At 37.7% G+C, this 20,236-nt stretch overlaps 1 protein-coding gene across 1 annotated transcript in view; it reads right to left on the reverse strand.

The window, feature by feature from the left end:
- Window positions 1–4,268: 4,268 nt before the first annotated feature.
- Window positions 4,269–20,236, reverse strand: part of prr13 (proline rich 13) — a 28,292-nt gene continuing 12,324 nt past the window's right edge. Inside the window, exon 4 of the mRNA XM_065241917.1 lies at window positions 4,269–4,567. Within this exon, the coding sequence (XP_065097989.1) occupies window positions 4,526–4,567 (42 nt within the window). The 3' untranslated portion in view covers window positions 4,269–4,525. The remainder of the gene's footprint in view (window positions 4,568–20,236) is intronic.

A 20,236-nucleotide genomic window follows, 5' to 3' on the forward strand; every position in this document is an offset into this window, starting at 1 on the left:
CTTAGAAGAGTGGAGGCTGTGTTTCCGTTTAGAGTAACATTTCTGATTACTCTAAATAGGGTCAGCCTCAACCTCTGTTTATTTCAATGTTATTCTATTCATTAATCTTGATTAGAAATAATAATTGTAATAATTAAGTGTCACCTCTAAGGGGACTAAATAAAGTATGTTTAAAGTTGAGCACGCAGAAAGCGGCCGCTTAAGCGTATAGTCCAACCTCTGGCAGCGACCAACACTGATTCGCTTATGACCGTTGACCAGTATATTAATTATGAGGCCCGTACTAGGATCATGTGCGACTGTGAGAACCGAATGAACGAGTGTAATACCAGAGCTTTATCAGAATAAATAAACAAACATCCATCTAAATTCTGTAAGCTTTAAAAGTAATAATCAATCAAATTTGTAATATAATATAAACTAAATCTTTGTCTTTGGAGTCAGATTAGAGATAAATATACCCAAATTACGTAACGCCAAAACGTCATCTGCAAAGCTCCGGAAAAGACCGAACGCGCTATCAATCCTTCCCATGCGGTTTGGACTTCGCCATTGGGCCAAACCGATGGATGGGGGCATAATATAAGTTTCACCCCCTTACAGTACAAAGCTCATCGTTGTGAGAAAGCGCGGTGTCAACGGGTGTCAACTGATTGGCCAGCTATCCAGTGCATTGTGATTGGCCGAATACCTCAGTAACTTAATCGGAAATATGACGCTCCTTGACAAGTTTTGGAAGATGTGCTCCCAAAACAATAGTGAAAGCCACGAGACACTATCGTATTTACTACTACCTTATCAACACGAGCCTGAATCGGCCCCAGAAAACACGGATGGCTAAGCTAATCGATCAACTTTACCAGCGCGATGTGAGCAGAACGTAACAGATGGTAAGGTAAGAATACTAAAACATAAACCATGTTTGCATTTGTGAACGTAGAAACAACAAACAAGCACTAATCTGCACTTCTCAAATCTCGCGTTTGAATCGTCAGTGAGGAAATGTATTAAATATGAAAACATCGGCTACTTACATGATGTCAGTGTAGTTGCAAAGTTACAATTGCTCCACTTTTTAGATGAAGCGTTTGTGAACATCCATCGGTTGTACTCCGCGATGTTTAGAAAGTAATCCTCCTTAAAATGTGCAGCACACAATCAAACCTTTGGGCTGTACTGTTCTGAAACTGTGTTGTAAATAAAACCCAACCACTGGTTTCTTAATGTTTACTCTGTTGGAATGCCACCCAAAGTAGTTTTGCAACGAAACACAGCGTCTGCTCGACATGGCGGAAAAAACAATACTACAGCGTGATTGAAAGTTACACCCTCTATCTTTGCGTATATATGAGGGTGGTGTTATGAAAATGTTCAAACCAGTATGACGTCTAACTGCATGGGCGTGTTAAACGAGCCGTTTTAGGTGGGCGTGGATGAGGCTACACGTTTAAAAAGAATATCTCTTTGGATTTGAAACTTTAATTTTTGCAACTTTACAGATCTTTTATGTGCACAGTCATCATTTAACACTCTAAAAAAAAGTAAAACATGCAATCTGACAATTAGACCCCTTTAGTTAACATAAATTAATAATGAACTGCACTTATACAGCATTTATTAATCTTTGTTAATGTTAATTTCAACAACTACTAATACTTTTTTACAATCTTTTTAACGTTAGTTAATGCACCGTGAACTAACATGAACAAACATTTAAAAGCTTTATTTCTATTAACTAACATTAACAAAGATTAATAAATACTGTAACAAATGTACTGCTCATGGTTTATTCTTGTTAGTAACTAATGTTAACTAATGAACCTTACTGTAAAGTGTTACCAAATAAGGTTACATTGTCATTCAGAGTAACAATACATATGTAACAATTCGAACAATATGCTTATTCTGATATATTAAATACATATTAAAAAGCATATTAAATGTCATTCGTGCATATTAAATGTTATTGGTGCAGTGTCCCAGACAGGGCTTATCCTAGTCCCAGAATAAAATGCATGTTTTGCCCTTATTTAAAACATCTTGCACTGACATATTTTGTTTCAGTATGCACACCAGTATTGTATTTGTAAGGTTTGTTTGTAAAAACAACTTAAATGTCCTAATGCAACTGAAGCCTAGTCCTGGATTTATCTAAAACCCTTTCTGGGAAACCACCCTATTGTTAAATAAGTTAAGAATTCTTACAGACAAATGGGCAAAACCTAGTATATTTACAAAATTTAAAAAGGTAAACATATTTTGAAAATTTGAGGAAAATGTATTAAATTAAACAATTTACAGCAGTATTACACTAATTGTCTCACTTACTACACCTGTTATTATACCTTTTTTCATCTTTGACCACCTATATATATATATATATATATATATATATATATATATATATATATATATATATATATATATCCTCATGTCTGATGTCCTCCTGTGGTTGTTGAGTGGTGGCTGAATAGAAAAGAATGAACAACAGAAATGCATAACTACATTGATTTGTTTCATATTATTTTTTAGATATGACCAAAACAGGGAAATGGCCTGAAGGGCCAGTGGTAATGTTCAGCTCTGTTGCACAGTGGAGGGGAAATGTTCATGGAGGTCTTTGATTCATTTTTCTTCTCTATTGGTGTATATAGTTATGTATAATTGTTTTTAATTGTTTTTGCTATGCTGTGTGTGTTGTAAACATTTAGTTTTTTGTTTCTGTTTGCAGTGCTTTATGTGAACAATGTTTGTAAAACAGAAACACACAACTCTTGTGGCATAAGAGTAACACGTCCATCCTATCGGGTGGAAGATTAGATGGGCAAATCCTGGCAAGAGTTTGTGGTGTGATTGTCACAGCAATATTTATTAAGTTTTTATTATAAGTTGTAGTCAAACATCAATCAATCCCTTTACTTGGATCACTTTTGATTGTTTATAAAGTATGATGGACATTTTTCTTTCCCTTTCTTCCTCCCCCCTTTCCCCTCTCTTTTCCCTTTCTTTTCCCCTTGTAGCAGTCCCTTTTGCCCCGTTTTTTTGTTTGTGTTTAAGGTAATGGACTTCTAATCCATTGTGCTCTGCACGTATGGGTTTGAATCCCATTCTTGTCGTCCGTTGTTGAGATGTTGAACTTTCTTTAAAATGCAACATTGCTGAATGTTGGGTTGTTTCTCACACCCTCAGGGCTATCCAGTAGAGAAAGCAATGTTTTCTTTGCACCAGTTTTCAAGAGCAATCCAGAGTCTTGGGGGGGGGGGTATAATGGTCAGACTCTAAAGTAGAGATGGGTTTTATAAATACCACTTTGAATGAAATGTTTTATTCATGATTGTGTGCCTGACTAGTGGTGGGCGTCTTATCATCTACATTTATTCATTTAGCTGACGCTTTTATCCAAAGCAACTTACAATTGCTATATATGTCAGAGGTCACACACCTCTGGAGCAACTAGGGGTTAAGTGTCATTCAAAACAATAAATAGGTCACTGAGCACAAAATAAAAGTTCTGCCACATCCCAGTTCACTGACCTGAACCAAACAAAAAATAACTGAAGATGAGAGGGCAGCAACATATGAAGCATCTGGAGAAATAATCCAAGATCACTTGACATGAATTCTTCAACCTCATGAGACAATATAATAATATATAATACAAGACTCTGAGATGTTATTCTTGTAAATGGAGAAAAAAAAGGATAAAATGAAGAAGGGCCAATGTGGGCAACGTCTATTTGAGGGAAAAAATGATTATGTGATCTACCCCCAATTTACCAATATTTTTTATCAATGAAAAAATCTGATTTTTTTTTTCATTTTCAAAATAAAAAATTAAAAGGAAAAACAATGCAGATTTATTTTCACAGCTTTCTTTGCTCATATTTACCAAGGGTGCCAATATTTTGTCCATGACTGTATATAATGTATATAATATAATGTAACACATTTAACTTAAACTGAAATGTTTAAACAGATCTTTGAAATGACTACAGTCTCTACTAATTCATAATAATACATTTTATCATCAAAAACAAACAAACAAACAGTTTCTCCATACATTTTTGAACATTTGATCAGCAGTTTTTAACATTAGTGTCATTCCTTGCTATATTTCATACCCACAATCAACCAAAGGGAGTTTAAATCCAAACACATTCCGACAAAAATCCTAACTTTAGAAAATTAATCACAATTTTTCAAAAAAGAAAATGCTTAGCATTGTTCCTCATAATTATTTTCAGTAATGGCTATTATTAAACACACTGTTTCAGATCATACTGCAGTTTATTAGATTTCACTTTTCTGTAGCTGGTAATGCATTGTTCTAGCTACAGTAGTCAATGCTTACATTACAGTATAAAGCTCCAATAATCACAATCCACAATTTACCCTCTGGATTTGATTCTTATTGCTGTTTTATTGCTGTTATTTGCCCTGACATGCAGAAATTAGGAAAATGTCTAATTGCAGGAAAGCAGGAGCTGCTGAGTTATGTAGGGCAGATGTGATGATCATGTGATGGTCAGTCAGAATCACTGCTGCTGCTGCTGCTGGAGGATGAATGCTGCAAAACAACAAATAGAGATTTAACATCACCACAACTTAATGTTAGCAAGTTATCCACACTATTCCTACGCCCCATGACGATTTATGCGAATTATGGGTGCGACTTCCGGCGCGTACTGTCACTGAACCAGAGCTGGCATTTCCATGATGATTACGGACATAATTTCATGTATGAGTCAGTGTGAGGATGAAATTAAGAAGTGTCCTGATACATCATATGAAGATATATTCAATCATTTCATGTTGTTCCTCGGGGGTGACGGGTCTTCAATGAGCAAATATAAAAGCACAGAGACATGCCAGTATCTCTACAGTGGGACAGTCAGTCGAGTGTTTAATACATAGAATATGCAGAGCCTTCTTGTTTTTAACCTTTTCAGGTGATGGTTTCAAATGTCACAATTGTCCCTGGTGTGAGGTTTTTTTAAACGGCAATTTTTAATCGACTTGTTTGAGTTTTTATGGCGACACATTAAGCTTCACGCGATCCGACAGCAGCAGTTACTTATGCTTCTTCACTGTAAAAACGACAACTCAAAATTGTTCACCTTACTAAGATTTTTGGATTCACTGACAATAAAGCCGCATTCAGACAGCCAGCGATGTTATCGCTGCTTATCGCCTGCCGCTGGTGGTTGATGTCGCTTGTCAACAATGTCGCTTGGCGTTCCCACTTCTGGTTGCGTAGTAGTGTGACGTTGTAAACAACAGATCAGTGCTCCACTTACTTCACTCCCATTGGTAGTCGCTCGTGAAACTCACTGCTAATTTGCATAAAGTTAAACTTTTCTCAACTTTTGTCGCGCGACTCCGTCGCTAATCGTGCCTACATTCTGTCGCCAACGGTCACGTTTGCTCGTGTCACCGGAAGTCGCCCAGTTTCCATTGAAATGAATGAGATCGCGTCGCTCTGCTACTGCTTGTCGTTGGCTGTCTGAATGGGGCGTAAGATTGCTAGTTGGAACTCAAACTTTCTGTTGTAAGCCACTTGAACTCACTTTCAGACGTTTCTGAGGAAAAGTTCATCTTACTTTCAAAATGTAGTTGATTGTATTTTGAAGTTGTAGTTGACTCCCAATTACAGTGAGGTCAACTTATCTGCGAATGCTCATTTGAAATTTGTCATGGCAACCGGGTGCAACGGGGTTTTAAAGGTATTTCCCAGGGGCTCCCTTCGAAAGTTTAAACCAACGTTTTCGTCCGCCATTGTCACAATGCCAGCAGGAAACTAAGACTGACGAGAAACATTCCTTTTAACGGGTAAGCTAATTATATGAATATGTATATACATTTGGTATTTGTATTACATTTCATTGCGGGAAACAAAATCGATAAATCATAACCGGGGGAAGCGCTTATGCCAATACAAAATCCCCCACTAGTGCTAGCTTATCGGTTAGAAGTTGGCTTATTTTGAACAGCTAAGCTCAATATAAGTTAATTATTGTCCACATATAATTTGAAAGATTTGTGTTGTATGTTTTTTTATTCTCGATGAATGATGGCATTGTTTTATACACGTCTGCTTTGCTCATTGACATGAAACCGAAGCACTGGCGGTGGTTAACGTTAAAGTTCACATTGCTGCTTGTGACCATGTGCTGCCTGCAACCAATGTAGAATTAACGTGCTAAAACTGTGATGCAAAACTTAACTAGATAGATATAGCTTCTAGCATGCGACCTTTGTGTAGGGCTGGTACTATATCGAAAAATGACATGGATCCAGATCTCGATACTTAAGGAGTTAACTCGTCAAAGTCAGTGCTCAAACAAATCCATATAAAATAAACAACGACACACATAAAGTCATAGAAATCATCTGTGCATAAAGTGCGAGCACGCACAAACTCTCCACCTGCATACTTTTAGACTCGAGCAGCCGAGCACACACACAAACTCGGGCACATACACAATGAGACGCGAGCATGCACACATAATAACGATGTGGACAAGTCGATCAAAAATGTCGGTACACTTCTCCAGGCTCGATGCCAACAGCGCGTGATGCAGTATTTGTGAGAAACATTATTTGCTGTAAAATAGCTAATTGCTGCAAAGACCGATACGACAGATATGATGAAGATCTTGACAGTGCACGAGTAAACATAAGAGAAGAAAGTTTCTCCGTCTTCGACTGGTAAATGAAGTGATACCTTGTTGATCACTCTGACAGTTTATATTGCAATAAATAATAACCTACTGAATGTACACTGCCCAAAAATGTGTTTGTCAGAATTATCTTTCAGTTATAATGCATTAAAGTTATCAAAGGTGACATTAAAACATGTGTAATGTATGATGCCTTTCTTTATCCTTTGATAAAGGATCTGGGATTTCTTGAAAAGAAAGGAGTGTACATTGAGGCTGTAGATACGTTTGTAAAGGGAACAGTGTTCTGTGTCTGTGCTGATAACCTTGGTGCCCATAGCTTAGCAGGTTTTAAGGAAGCTTTTAATGTTAAAAAATTCTGCAGATTTTGTTGCATCAGTCGAGACCAAATTGGAAATTGTGAGCCAAGTAACTTTCCACTGAGAACTGTGACGCAACACGATTCTTTTGTGGAACAACTCAAGTTGAGTGATAAGCCTGTGAATTGGGTTAAATCATCCTGTGCTTAAAGTAAGTTGTCTTTCTTCCACCCAGTTAATGGATTTCCCCCTGATCTTTTGCATGATCTATTTTAAGGTGTTGTCGCTGTGGAGTTAAGTTTGTGTTTGAATGAATTGATTACAAAAGGTTTCATTACATTCAATGGACTAAATAATCGCATAAAACAGTTTCCTTACAAATTCTCTGTTTTGATCAACAAGCCACAGGCAATTACAAAGTCAAGCCTTGCATCTGGAAAGGTAAATGGTAACGGACATGAAAATTGGGCACTTTAACGTTTGCTACCTCTCTTAATCGGGAGTTATATACCTGAACAAGAGCCGTCATGGGAAATTTTAATGGACCTTAAAGAGATTGTGGAGATTACGGTGTCTACTACGTTATCAGAGGGAACATTATGTTAATTGGGGGATAAATTGTCTGACCATCGACAGTTACTCACTGACACCTTTCCTGAATTTAAGTTAAAACCAAAGCATCACTTCATTGATCACTATGTGCATCTCACACAGTGCTTTGGGCCAATAGTGGATCTGTGGACGTTTAGATTTGAGTCTAAGCATAGCTTTTTCAAACAGGCAGTTAATGATGCTCACTGTTTTAAGAATGTACTACTCACCCTTTCCACTAAGCATCAACAGCTCATGGCATATCTTCTTGACACACAGCAATTGTTCAAGCCAAAATTGCATGTTGCTAGTGTAGATAGAGTGAAAATATCATCTTTAGATGAAAAGCTCAGGACAGTACTAGAAAAGAAGTACCCAAATGAAGATGATGTGTCTCTTGCCAAAGAAGTATATTTGTATGGGACCCGGTATGTGAGGGACATGATAGTGTCTGTGGGTGAATGCAGTGGACTGCCCGAATTCTTTAGAATTCTACACATATTAGTGGACAAGTGGTGGAAAGTGTATTTTATCACCACAAGGTTATCATCTTGGTACATTGAACATTATCGGTCTTACCAACTCATTGATAACTGTCACTCAGATTTAGAGATCCTTGATCCAGAGACTTTGAACGATTACCATCCATTGTCTGCATACCAAGTTTCTAGGACTTTGATGGTGACCCCAAGGGCTTGGCTACTGCAGTAAATTGAAATGGTAAGTACTTTTCTGTTTGTATGTTTTCATAACTTTGTCCTGTGTTAGTGACTTGATTTTAAGTGTACAAGTTACAGTCATGGCCAAACGTATTGGCACCCCTCCGGATGTGTTGGTGTTTTGGTTTCCTCAAATTCTACAGAATATCACCAAAATACTGTGGGAAGTGAATACTGCATGGTCAAAACTATTGGCACTCAAAATAACTGTCTTTTGCAGTGATACAAGCAAACTTTTCATTGTTAAAATACACAGCTAAGGTCAGTGGTGTCAAAAGTATTCATATTCATTACTCAAGTAGAAGTATAGATACTAGGGTTTAAAAAGACTTTTGTAGAAGTTAAAGTATCAACTTAAGCTTTTTACTCAAGTAAAAGTGAAAAAATACTGGTTTCAAAACTACTTAAAGTATAAAAGTAAAAGTAATGTAAGGAAAAAAAATGTCATTACGGAAAAAACCCTAGGCCGCACCACAGGGGCCTATTGTGCACTACACTATCTCCTCTAAAAATGTTTCTAAAGGCCATAATAACTATTGTGTTATATTAAAAATGTTAATGTTAAACAATTTGGGATGCACTAGGGCCAGGGGTAGGCAACGTCCGTCCTGGAGTGCCGATGTCCTGAAGATTTTAGCTCCAACCCTTATAAAACCTTGGCTACCTGTAGTTTCAGGTGACTTTTTAGACCTTGATTAGTTTGTTCAGGTCTGCTTGATTAGACCTGGTGCTAAACACTGCAGGAGTTGCCTACACCTGCACTAGGCCATCTGTTTCAACCACATACGGTATAGGCCCATTAAAAATGAACGCATTTTAGTACAATGCAAACAAATACATCAAAGCAGTGGTTCCAAACTGGGGACTGCGAGATGGTGCCAGGGGCCCCAGTTTTATAATATTTTATGAAATACATTATTATAAATTCTTTGTAATTAACCTCAGAAAAATAAGGCTACTAAACAAAAGCATTTTGTTTAATTCAAATTGTAAGTTTTAGAATGTTTATGTCATACATTTTCTTTTGGGGGCCGCGAAGGAATCCACTGTACACAAGGGAGGCCGCAAAAAAAGGTTTGATAACCACTGCATTAAAGAACCATATGTACCACTGAGCATTAACATGTGTTCCATAGAGAGGAAGATATGATGACTAGTTGCCTATAAATATTGTAATGGTGCAAAAAGTCAAACTTCAGAGCAGGGCCGCTGCTGGCAAAACTTTTACAGTGGTGCCCTCTTTAGTTAAAAAACAACAAAATCACACACAACTATAGTATGCGTGAGAATAGAAATATGCTATTGTTATCATTTATAATTGTATTTTGACAGCAACACAAACTACAAATATGCAATTATATATTATAGCCTATATTTCTGCATCTGTACTTGTGTTAGCTAATGGACTTTAGCTTAATCTAATGTGAGCTGATCTTACATGTCAGTATACTTACATATTTCTTGTAAGTAAATTAAAAGTCAGGTTTAAGGAAACAGTTGATGTATATTAACAAAAGCAAACGTTGGTATGTATGGTTATGTGTTTTGATTGATTTAACACTCAAGCATTCAGATAAGTAGGTTTTGTTAATGCAAATAAATTTTAGGACAGTTATTAGCATATACAAAACAACAGATGTCTTTAGCATAGATATATTTGCCATGGCTCAAAACGCAAAGCAGCACAATGTCATTTAAGTTGAACAACTTAAGTTACATGATATAAATTGGTATTGTTACACTATTTAAATCACACAGATGAGTTGGTGTCAGCAGACAGCTATATATTTACACAGGCTTGTGAATGTGAACTGACCTGAAAGTGATGCGCGAGTTTTATTTCATACTTTTCCATTTGAAGACAGAATGCCGCGTTCTGTTACTGTACAAACGGATGGCGGATGATATCAAAGCATCGCGAGAGCAAACTGCTCCGCATGCTTTCTAATCGCTCTCGCGGTTCTTTTATGTTTCTCTGTGCAGCAGCATCGAACAAACTTTTGATCATCTGCAGTCAGCTGGGGGGCTGGGATTGCGTACAAACCAATAGGGTGTCGGAATTGTGTATGTTTATACTTCTCATCCAACCACATTTGCATTCATCCGGATGATGCAATTTATCAAGATAGGTTTTTTTTTACTTTGACAAACCGGAATTTAAAAAAAAGAAAACAAGCCGAAATTAATAGAAGTAACGAGCGATTTTTAAAATGTAAGGAGTAGAAAGTACAGATAATTGCGTGAAAATGTAAGGAGTAGAAGTAAAAAGTCGTCTGAAAAATAATTACTTAAGTAAAGTATAGATACCCAAAATATCTACTTAAGTAAGGTAACGAAGTATTTGTACTTCGTTACTTGACACCTCTGGCTAAGGTTATGGGTAGTCAGACGTCAGCTGTGGTAGCATTCCTGAGAAGTAGAAGTCCATTTCTAAAGGATCAAAAACTTGAGGAAAACCTCATACTGTCCATATAAACCAACAGAGATGTACTGTATAGTTAATAAACTGGATATGCTGGATGTCAATAGGAGATCAAGAAGGGAGGAGGCGGATGATCATGGTGTCAACAGGCGAAGACAACAGATGATGATGGTGGTCTAGAGGGAAGGTTTTCCTTGGAAAAAACAAAACGAGGTGAGGTCTACCATGTACAAGATCATCCTGAAAGCTACACTGAGGATGACTTGGAAGACCTAAGGTCTTCCCTGGTTGAAGCCATGAAGAAGAAAAACAAGAACATGGAGTTCATAAGACAGAAGATGGACATCACATTCTCCCTTAGGAGAAAGGAGATTGTAGAGATGGAGCCCATGGTCTCAGAGGTTCTGGAGAGGTAGCCCTGTCTATTTCTTGAAGAACAGGTAAGGCATATTTTTTGTTGAACTTGGTGCATTTGTTTACAATTGCGTTATGTTTTTTTCACAATAGTGTATGTAGGTTCATTTGTATCATGGCTGAGAGTTTGCAGTCTTAATTATAATATTGAAATCACACTATCAGCTTGTTGTATTTGTATTGTATTTGTTTCATTCAGATTTGTCAAGAGTTCACTCGTGTGACCACCAAGGACCTGATGGGAACATTTAAAGCTGCCCTTGAGATGTTCACCCCTCGTCTGCTGAAATTGTATCGTGCCAGGAAGGGCGCCGTTAGTCGAGAGATGGAAACGCTTTTGGAAATGCTTGACAAACAGGTTGTTATATTGACTACAAGGCCTTTTCTTCAGTTTGTCCACTAATATTTAAATAATTAATCAAGAAGGAACTAACAAGCTAGCACACTGCACTTTTGATATAATATACCTTTTTTTTTTTTTGCATCAGCTACATTGGTGATCGAGTTCCAACTATTGAATACAGTAATATTTAAAGGATACGTTTACGGTTTTGCACTTTCAGCCCCCTTTCTGGATTGATAAAATAGTGTGTGACACCAGAAGTTTGACTATTCGCCCAATCTTGAGCTTTTGGCTGATTTAGAATCGAACCTGCCATGCATCAGAATGGCTAGCTACATGCATTCAAAAACACGTTTTCAATTTAACCCTAAACATTGTTCATTGTATGTTCATTGAGTGTTAGTCAAACACTCTGTTTCTTCCAAGATAACCCAGAAAGGGGGCTCAAAGTGCAAAATAGTGAACTTATCCTTGAAAGACAAAACACTAACAAACTAACAGTGCCTGTATTTATTTTATCTGGCTACATGCACAATTGTACAGATGGGAATACAAATAAAACAAGCACAAGTGCACATGCACATTTCACAGAGCTAAACAAAAGTATTTGTTGTCTTTATTATCTTCCAAAACAGACATCTGACATCACAAGTCATCGCAGACAGGTAGCTGTGGAAGGTCTTCCCATATTTCTGCGGGAGAATACTGAGAAGCTTTTCTCTAGATGCCTGGTGAGTGCAGCTTGGAAGACCTTCAGCTTTTAGTATAGCAAAGAGGCCATACACAAAAAGACATCACTCTTTATTTACTAGTTTTCTGCAGAAGATTATTTCAGTGGTGTTTTTGTTTTGTCAGGCAACTGATGCTGATGACAAACAGATAAAAGGCATCAAGATGGGGGTCCTCACAGTGCTTGATGATGACGACGACGCAGTCATTAATATTGCCCTTGTGTTGGAGGAAACCATTGTCCTGAAAGACATCCCAGACACCCCGACTGCGCTTGTGTATCTTTTTGGCTTCCTTTATGCCCTCAAAATGGAGTTCCCAAAAGACATTTGGTATACCTGTGAAACTATCCAGCACATTTTAATGGAAATGTCCACCAATTGCTCACAGCCTGTCCGGAGCTTCAAGACCAAGCTGTTAAACCAGTGATTCATTTTCCATGGGGAAGATTTGCTTTATCGTGTTTGTTCATTTATGTTTGGATATTTGTAGGTCTTCCCATAGTCAACCTTTTAGTTTGTATATTGTTCCCTTATTTTGACTTCTGTTATCTTGAAACAAATCTGTTATTTGTAGCTGTTAAATAACTGCCACGGTTTTTGTAAAGCCTCATTTACAAATGCATCTAATGATGCTGATTGTTTCTCAGTAGATGCAAACTTTGCTGTTATAGTATTTATCTTTGCTGGTGTGGCAAGTGTCCAGGGGGAAGATTTTTTTTATCATGTCTGTTAATTTATTATTTTTTGGATATTTTGTAAGTGTTCACATAGACCACCTTATAGTTTTTATTTTGTTCCTTTTGATTTCCTAAAACTTATTGACATGTGCCTTATTTGCTTTGGACACAAGTGCTTTATTTGAACTAAAAAAATATATATATTTTATTTGTAGCTGTCATACTGTTAAGAGACTGGTTTTCATTGTTCAGTAGAATAAAGCTGTTTCAACATTACTTTCATAGCCTGCATTTTTGCCAACTGTTGGTGCCAAAGTTGTTCAAATAAACATGCAAAAAAATTTACTGGTTTACTGTCAATGGATGATTTAATGTGTGTGGGTGGGGGGGGGATTTAGACTCAAAATAGTAAGTTAATACAGGAGATGGTGATCGGAACTCAAAATAGTAAGCTTTTACAGACTTGAAAGTTCAAGTAACTTGAATTAAAAAAACTTAGTTGTCAGAACTTGAAAAACTTAGCTTACGCAACTTAATAATTCTAGTTCTTCAAAACTTAAAAAAATTAGGTTGAAATCTTCAACTCAAAAAATCTGTGCAGTCGGTTGCCTTGAAAATTTGAGTTGAACTAACTTTTTCTTTTTTACAGTGTTGTAAGTTATTTAAACAAACCATTATAAACTATTACATGTTTTCAATATAGTTTTCGTTTTATGGAAACATTAGCTATTATGCAGTAGATAAGACATGAGCTTATGAAATTATTTGCTTAAAAAAAATAATTTAAAACATAACAAAAGTAACGGTACGCGTAAACACATAACTAACTATTATAAACATTAACTAATAACTAGTTAATGTAATCTCATTTTTGTAATAATATATAGTAGCAGAATAAATAAATCAGCATTTTTTATCAGCATATGTTGTTTTTGAATAATTATTGTATTTATTGTTCACTGTCAGTTTCTATGAAAGGTTTTAATGGATGGATGTGTGGATAATAGATGCACGTGTGTCACATTCAGTTCTTGTGGGTGTATTTTAGTTAAAACAAATGTTTTGAAGAGATTTACTGCGTTTGTATCATCTATTATGGCAACCCCTAACTGCACAAGTTATGCCTGTCTTCCTGGATTTCATAATAAGCATTAAAATGCCAGTCAAAATGGCAGACTCGTATCCCTCGCAATAGGACTACCATTAGCTGTAGTGGCTCACCGGAAGTTTTACCCAACTGAGCTCAAAGATGGCGTCGCCCGCATTTACGTCAGGAATAGTGTGGATAGAAAGCTGGTAATAATCACACTACATCATTGTCAGCTCTTCCCTCAGGGACTACACTTTACACAGAAGGGCCAAGAATATGTCCAAATTTCTTTATTCAGTTAGCTTTGTATACTTTGCATAAGTCATAGCATATTCAACGTTGCCTCTACGGGTGAGAACAAGAATAGCATCCAAATGATTTGAATATGTTCTGTAAATTGTTAAGCCACTTTATTTGGTTTTGTTTTATTAATATTAATGGCAATAGTAGGTAGCAGTTAGGCTACATGAACACTGCAAACCCTAATGCACAGATTCAATGTTTTGACAAGAGAATTTTAATACATACATACTATGACTACTTGGAAATATGGGCATTTTAATTTTTAAAGGGGACTTTTCACAAGACCTTTTCAAGATGTAAAATACATTTTAATATAATATAGATAATTTATTATAGCATGTTAGGATTGCCACTTTGTAGATGTGAGCAAAAATGTACCATTTTTGGGTTTGTCTTTTTAAATGCAAATGAGCTGATCTCTGCACTAAATGGCAGTGTCGTGGTTGGATAGTGCAGATTAAGGGGCGGTATTATCTCCTTCTGACATCACAAGGGGAGCCAAATTTCAATGACCTTTCATTTCACATGTTTGCAGAGAATGGTTTACGAAAACTAAGTTACTGGGTTGATCTTTTTCACATTTTCTAGGTTGATAGAAGCACTGGAGAACCAATTACAGCACTTAAACTTGAAAAAAGTCAGATTTCCATGATATGTCCCCTTTAACACAGAAATCACACAGCCGCCTGTCAGTCAGACTATACGCACAGTACTAAACTGAGGTATTGGAAAATGCTAACTCACCTGCCAAAGTGGCTGGTAAGAGTGACAAAGACGTAAGCCAGTGGATCTCTGGTCCGGGGTTGGGATGATTACCGGTTTCACGAATAACCACGATAAAATGTCCTGACGCTTAGTATTATCGTTTAAAATGTAATTATCATTACAACCGTGTTCGATTACCGTTTTCATACCGTCCCATCCCTAGTCCAGATCCACTTAATATTTCAAGTGCATTCATTTCTATGTGATGGATTAAATGTGTGCATTTGCTACTTTAAACTTACGCATATTAAAGTGACACTTTGAAGTTTTTCAACCTTCAAAATATATTTTCAAGACTCTTGTGATGGTACATCCACTTAAAACAGGTTAAATGACATGTCCACCATAGCCTGACGGGGTTTGTATCGCTTTTACTCGTACTTTTAAACTTGGGGTTTCAGGTAGTAACCCGAGCACAAAACAAAAAACTACAAAAATCTGCTTTACGGCATATGTCACTTTCACGTCCGAATTTGAGGAAGTGGAAGAGAGCGCAACTATTTATTTTCCTGATGTTTTTGTCATGGCTGAAGCAGCAACTAAGAAAAAGAAACCCAAGGTTTTGTCAGAGGAGACCAGAAAGAGAAAAGGGGAGAGTGACAGAATAACAAGAAGGACGAGGATCAATTATATTGGGCCAGCGTTCGCTCGCTGGTGTGAACTAAAGGAGGAGGGGTTTCTGACCGATGCTGACTTGGTCGTCATGGTTTTGTACTAGTAAGTAATGTTATAATGCTTGCATATGTAAGTCCTGTCTGGCGCCCGAACCCATTAAATTATTTTATATGACACATGACATGCTGGAAGGCACACTTTGTGATCTAAAGAGTCTTCTTTTCCTTTGCGACAGTGCTGCGGCGCTTGTGGCCTCTAGGGGCGCTAAACATGAAAAATATATGTCTAGCACCCCCTAGTGGACAAAAAGTTACATGGTGTGCCTTTAAACTTGTAAACAGTGGCGTGTTTACCCACCACGCAAACCACGCAATTGCGTAGGGCCTCGCGGGTTGGGGGGCCCCCTACTGGCCACAAGGTGTGCGAAAGTATGTTACGTTTATTCAGACCCAAATAGGCACGGATAAAGCACGCGCGAGCGAGAGATGTGCAAGTATGCACGCAGAATAATATATGGGCGCATCCTCGCGAGGGCACATATAGTATGGGAAGCCGAACTCATCAAAAGAAGGACAAAACTGCGCCACTCGAGTGATCTGCGCTGTGCGAACCAATTATATGCGCGGCTATGGCGTTTAATCAGACCCAAAAGTTGCTCGCACAAAAACCACACGCGAGCGAGAGGTACGAGCGCGCAGAACACTATTCGCGCGTGGACAAGCGTCCTCGCGAGCGCGCAGATGAGCGAACTCCACGGGACAGCGCACCTCTGCACAGCGCGCACAAAAAGCAGCCACACAAGTGCTGGAATGAGCGCTCGCTCGACTCTCTCTGTGCTCTCGTAACTGCACAACATTCACTCGATGATCAAGTTTACTTTAAAGACTTTGGGCTTCACACTTGTGATTGGTGGTTCGGTTTGATCAGTGACAGGCATCTTTTGTTCCACACTCATACAGGTAGGCCTATAAACATGATAAAGACACCACGCAGGGGTTTAAATCATGTCTAAAATACATAAATCATATTCTGGATCTCATCATTGTCATTAAAATCTCATCTTTAGTGTATTTCTAGTCTATATGCTTGTTGTATCTCACAGTAAGTTTGTTTTTACAATATGAACATGAGAGTTATGTGATTCCCATCCATAAATTCAAGCAATAACCAACTTACAATGTTGTTTGCTGGTGTTTGTTAGTTCAGTTTGTTAGATCAGTCTGAATCATAATCTAATGCTTCCTCTTTTTCCTTATTAAGTTTTTTTAGTAAGATGTCAGACACTGAAGTTGCAGTATTAATCACATTGTTTTAAATACATCCTATAAGACATTTGCAAGCAAAAGATATATCTGAGAGGGGAGCGAAACATTTTTTTTAAACCAAGAATTTTTGTCATTCCAAACTGTAACAATTTAGTGTTATTTTAAGCAGTGTAAAACAAAATAAACCTGGTTTATATATATATCTCACTTAATTCTATATACTGAATATTATTGTTGTGCAATTCAATTGAAAAACCTTGGGCAATGCTGGGGCATGGGGGGCCTTGGTTCTTGGACTTTGCATAGGGCCCCCAAAATGGTAAACAAGCCACTGCTTGTAAATCATTTGTTTATTTATTTTTTATTTATTTAGAGGTCCTGGTCCGAAAATAAAACAAATTATGAAAACAATTCCTGTGTGATGCTGAAGCCATGATGTAAGCAGAGCGCCAGCATCACTTCACCGTGGTGTGAGCGATTGGATGGTTGAGGATGCTAGTTTCTAAAAAGGTTGAGGAAGAAAACAGAGAAAATAAAGATGACTGGACAGAGAAGTATGCGTTTATTTTGCCACAGTCCAGCACAAAGCCGTTCTGTTTGATTTGCAGTGAGACAGGGACCTATCAGTGTGAAGCTGCATTCTCAGCAATGAATGTTGTAAAAAACTAATACCACAGCAACTTGAATAATGAACATTTAAGTCAGTGTCTTCGTCTAGCAACCACATCTTTTTTGTTGCAGTATATGCATCTGATGGAAGAAAAAACAGTGCCATTTCTCTCATTAGGTTGCTTTGTATTATGCACCTTGTTACTTTTGGCATACTTCTGTTTCATGTTTATAAAAAAAATGCTGTTTTGCACTTGTTGTTATGAATGTACTTTAAATGCAAAATACACTTGTTTTGAATTTACTTGATTTGTGATTTACATAAATGATTTACATAAAGTTATTCCCATGCTTAACAGTTTTTGTAATAAGCAGTTGTTTTGGACTTATGAAAATGATGCGAATTCAGATTTAGACCTTTGAATGTCAACTTGGGTTTGGGTTAAAAGCTTCTGTTATATCTGGTGCACACTACGTGATGGTAGCCCAATTTTTGTGCGATTCATTTGTCATAGGGCAGTGTTTCCCATACATAGGCTCTACTTGGGCGCTGCGCCCAGGTAAATTGCGACCCGCCCAGGTAAAAAAAAATCACTTTACGAATTTCCGTATTTTCTGAACTCGACTGGATGACCCGTGTTTTGGAGAGAGAGAGAGAGAGAGAGAGAGAGAGAGAGAGAGAGAGAGAGAGAGCGAAAGAGAGAGCGCGAGAGATAGAGCGAGAGAGAGAGGTGGGGGTCGGGTGACCGTGAAGATGATGCACGCGTCATAAACTCATTATCCAGCGCGGCAAACTGGATCAACTGCAGCCGCACATACGGAGCAGCCAGGGAACACACTGCGACCAAAATGGTCGCATATGCTTATGTGCATATGTGTTTATAGCATCTAAGTTGGCTTCATTTTGCGTGCAAGCACGTTGTGTCTCTCCGGTTGAGTGTCCGTTCACGTGCTCTCTGTTTCTCAATGAATTGGGCGCGACGCGAAGCAACCTCAGTGTCACATTGTATCCTTTCATGTTTCTGAACTTGAGCAGAGTTTTACCATTAGAGGTCTTTCTTCACTGAGGACGCGGGACCCGTACGGTTCCGGGTTTATATTTTAAATGGTCAGATGGGTCCGGGTCGGTCCTAGTTCATTACTTCGGGTCACAAGTCTGATTAATATTGTGTGTAAAACCCGAGTCGATCGGAGAACGGCCGTGAGCGCTACCACGCTAAAGCTCGAGTGCTGTTTTAGCGTGCATCCGGTTTCTATGGCGATAGCAACTGGCTCTTGTCACGACCACGCGCCGCTTCATTTTCTTTATCCCATTTTTTAATAATCTTACTATTAATAGACAATAGCTTTACTAAAATCTAAACAGTTTGAACAGAGATTGTAGCAAAAAGCAGTGCTAATACTGAATGAGCAAAGCTCTAGCTGACTCAGGATATAAAAAACGCAAAGCTGTAATGTTAAGTCTGTCATCGGGACAGCAAGTAGACTTTTAAATCTGAAATAATTAGTGGATTAAGCTTTTTTTAATCGGCAAAAGAGAAATAGAAAGCAGAAGCAGTAAAAGTGCCTATCTTATAGAAGTTATTAACATTATAACATCAGTCACATTTATAATCTATAGACCTGCACTGTCTATATAGGCTATAGTATACATTGTATATAATTGAGTTTGATAAAAGGGGTCATCAAATTGCTTCTTATATCAGTGCAAAAACATAAAGTGTTTTCGTGGTGCTTTGACAAACAGTGTCAGCTTTGTTTATGGCAAAAAAAGTTTGGGGTGGTTAGATTAATGAACTATAATGTGAAATTAATATGAATGTTTTATAAATCAAAGTATTGTGTTGTGTCACACATTATTAGTTCTGTGTCACATGTATAGTAGACCATTTTTTGTCGTTGGATAATAATGATTGCCCTTTTCACCAGCTACCACCACAAGTAAATTTCAGATCTGTGGGAAACACTGTAGGGTGTTGTGGTAATTTGTGGGCAACGGGCCGCAAAACTCGTTTAATTTCGTCTAGTGGGTCATAGCTTCATGACATTTTCATTCCGTCTTCCATAACGGGTTCAGATAGCAACACAGAAGCTTTTCATACACAGCTTTCAAACACTTCAGTGTTTATGATGTTTCCTTAAATGACTATGACAACAGTGAAAAAGATAAATGCTGGCAAATGATAGCGATGGCGTTCAGCAACCTGTACAGTGTACATTTTAAGACATCGTCAGACGTCAGTGTCAGTACTCAGGCATCAGATAAAACGGCATAGATTCTCAGACTTAAAGGCATCAGTTTTCAGAAAAACATGGTCAAGAATAAAGTCTTGCACATCAGGTGAAACGACCTCAGACTTAAGCCCTATTCGGACGAGATTAGTTTTACGGGGGTAGATAGAGTAATGTAATTTTACCACAGGACATCTGTAATATTGATGGTCAATTTGCACAGGATTAGAAATCTCAGTAAAACATTTAGAAGTGGGAGGAGTAACTCGATTACGCAGCGTGCCATCACGTGCAAATTATCTTGCTTCTTGAAATCACATGTGCAAACACACAACATGACGGCAACAGGAAAAACTAGAAATCGGACCAAGGAGGAAACACAGTGTTTAATTTCAGTTTGGGGAGAAGTGGCTCTGAAAAGTGCTTTTGACCTTTTTTTTGTGTTGTTGTATGCAGGAACTGACTTGCCACTGACTTGTTC

This window comes from Paramisgurnus dabryanus, chromosome 14, assembly GCF_030506205.2.
Source record: "Paramisgurnus dabryanus chromosome 14, PD_genome_1.1, whole genome shotgun sequence".
Taxonomy (NCBI): domain Eukaryota; kingdom Metazoa; phylum Chordata; class Actinopteri; order Cypriniformes; family Cobitidae; genus Paramisgurnus; species Paramisgurnus dabryanus.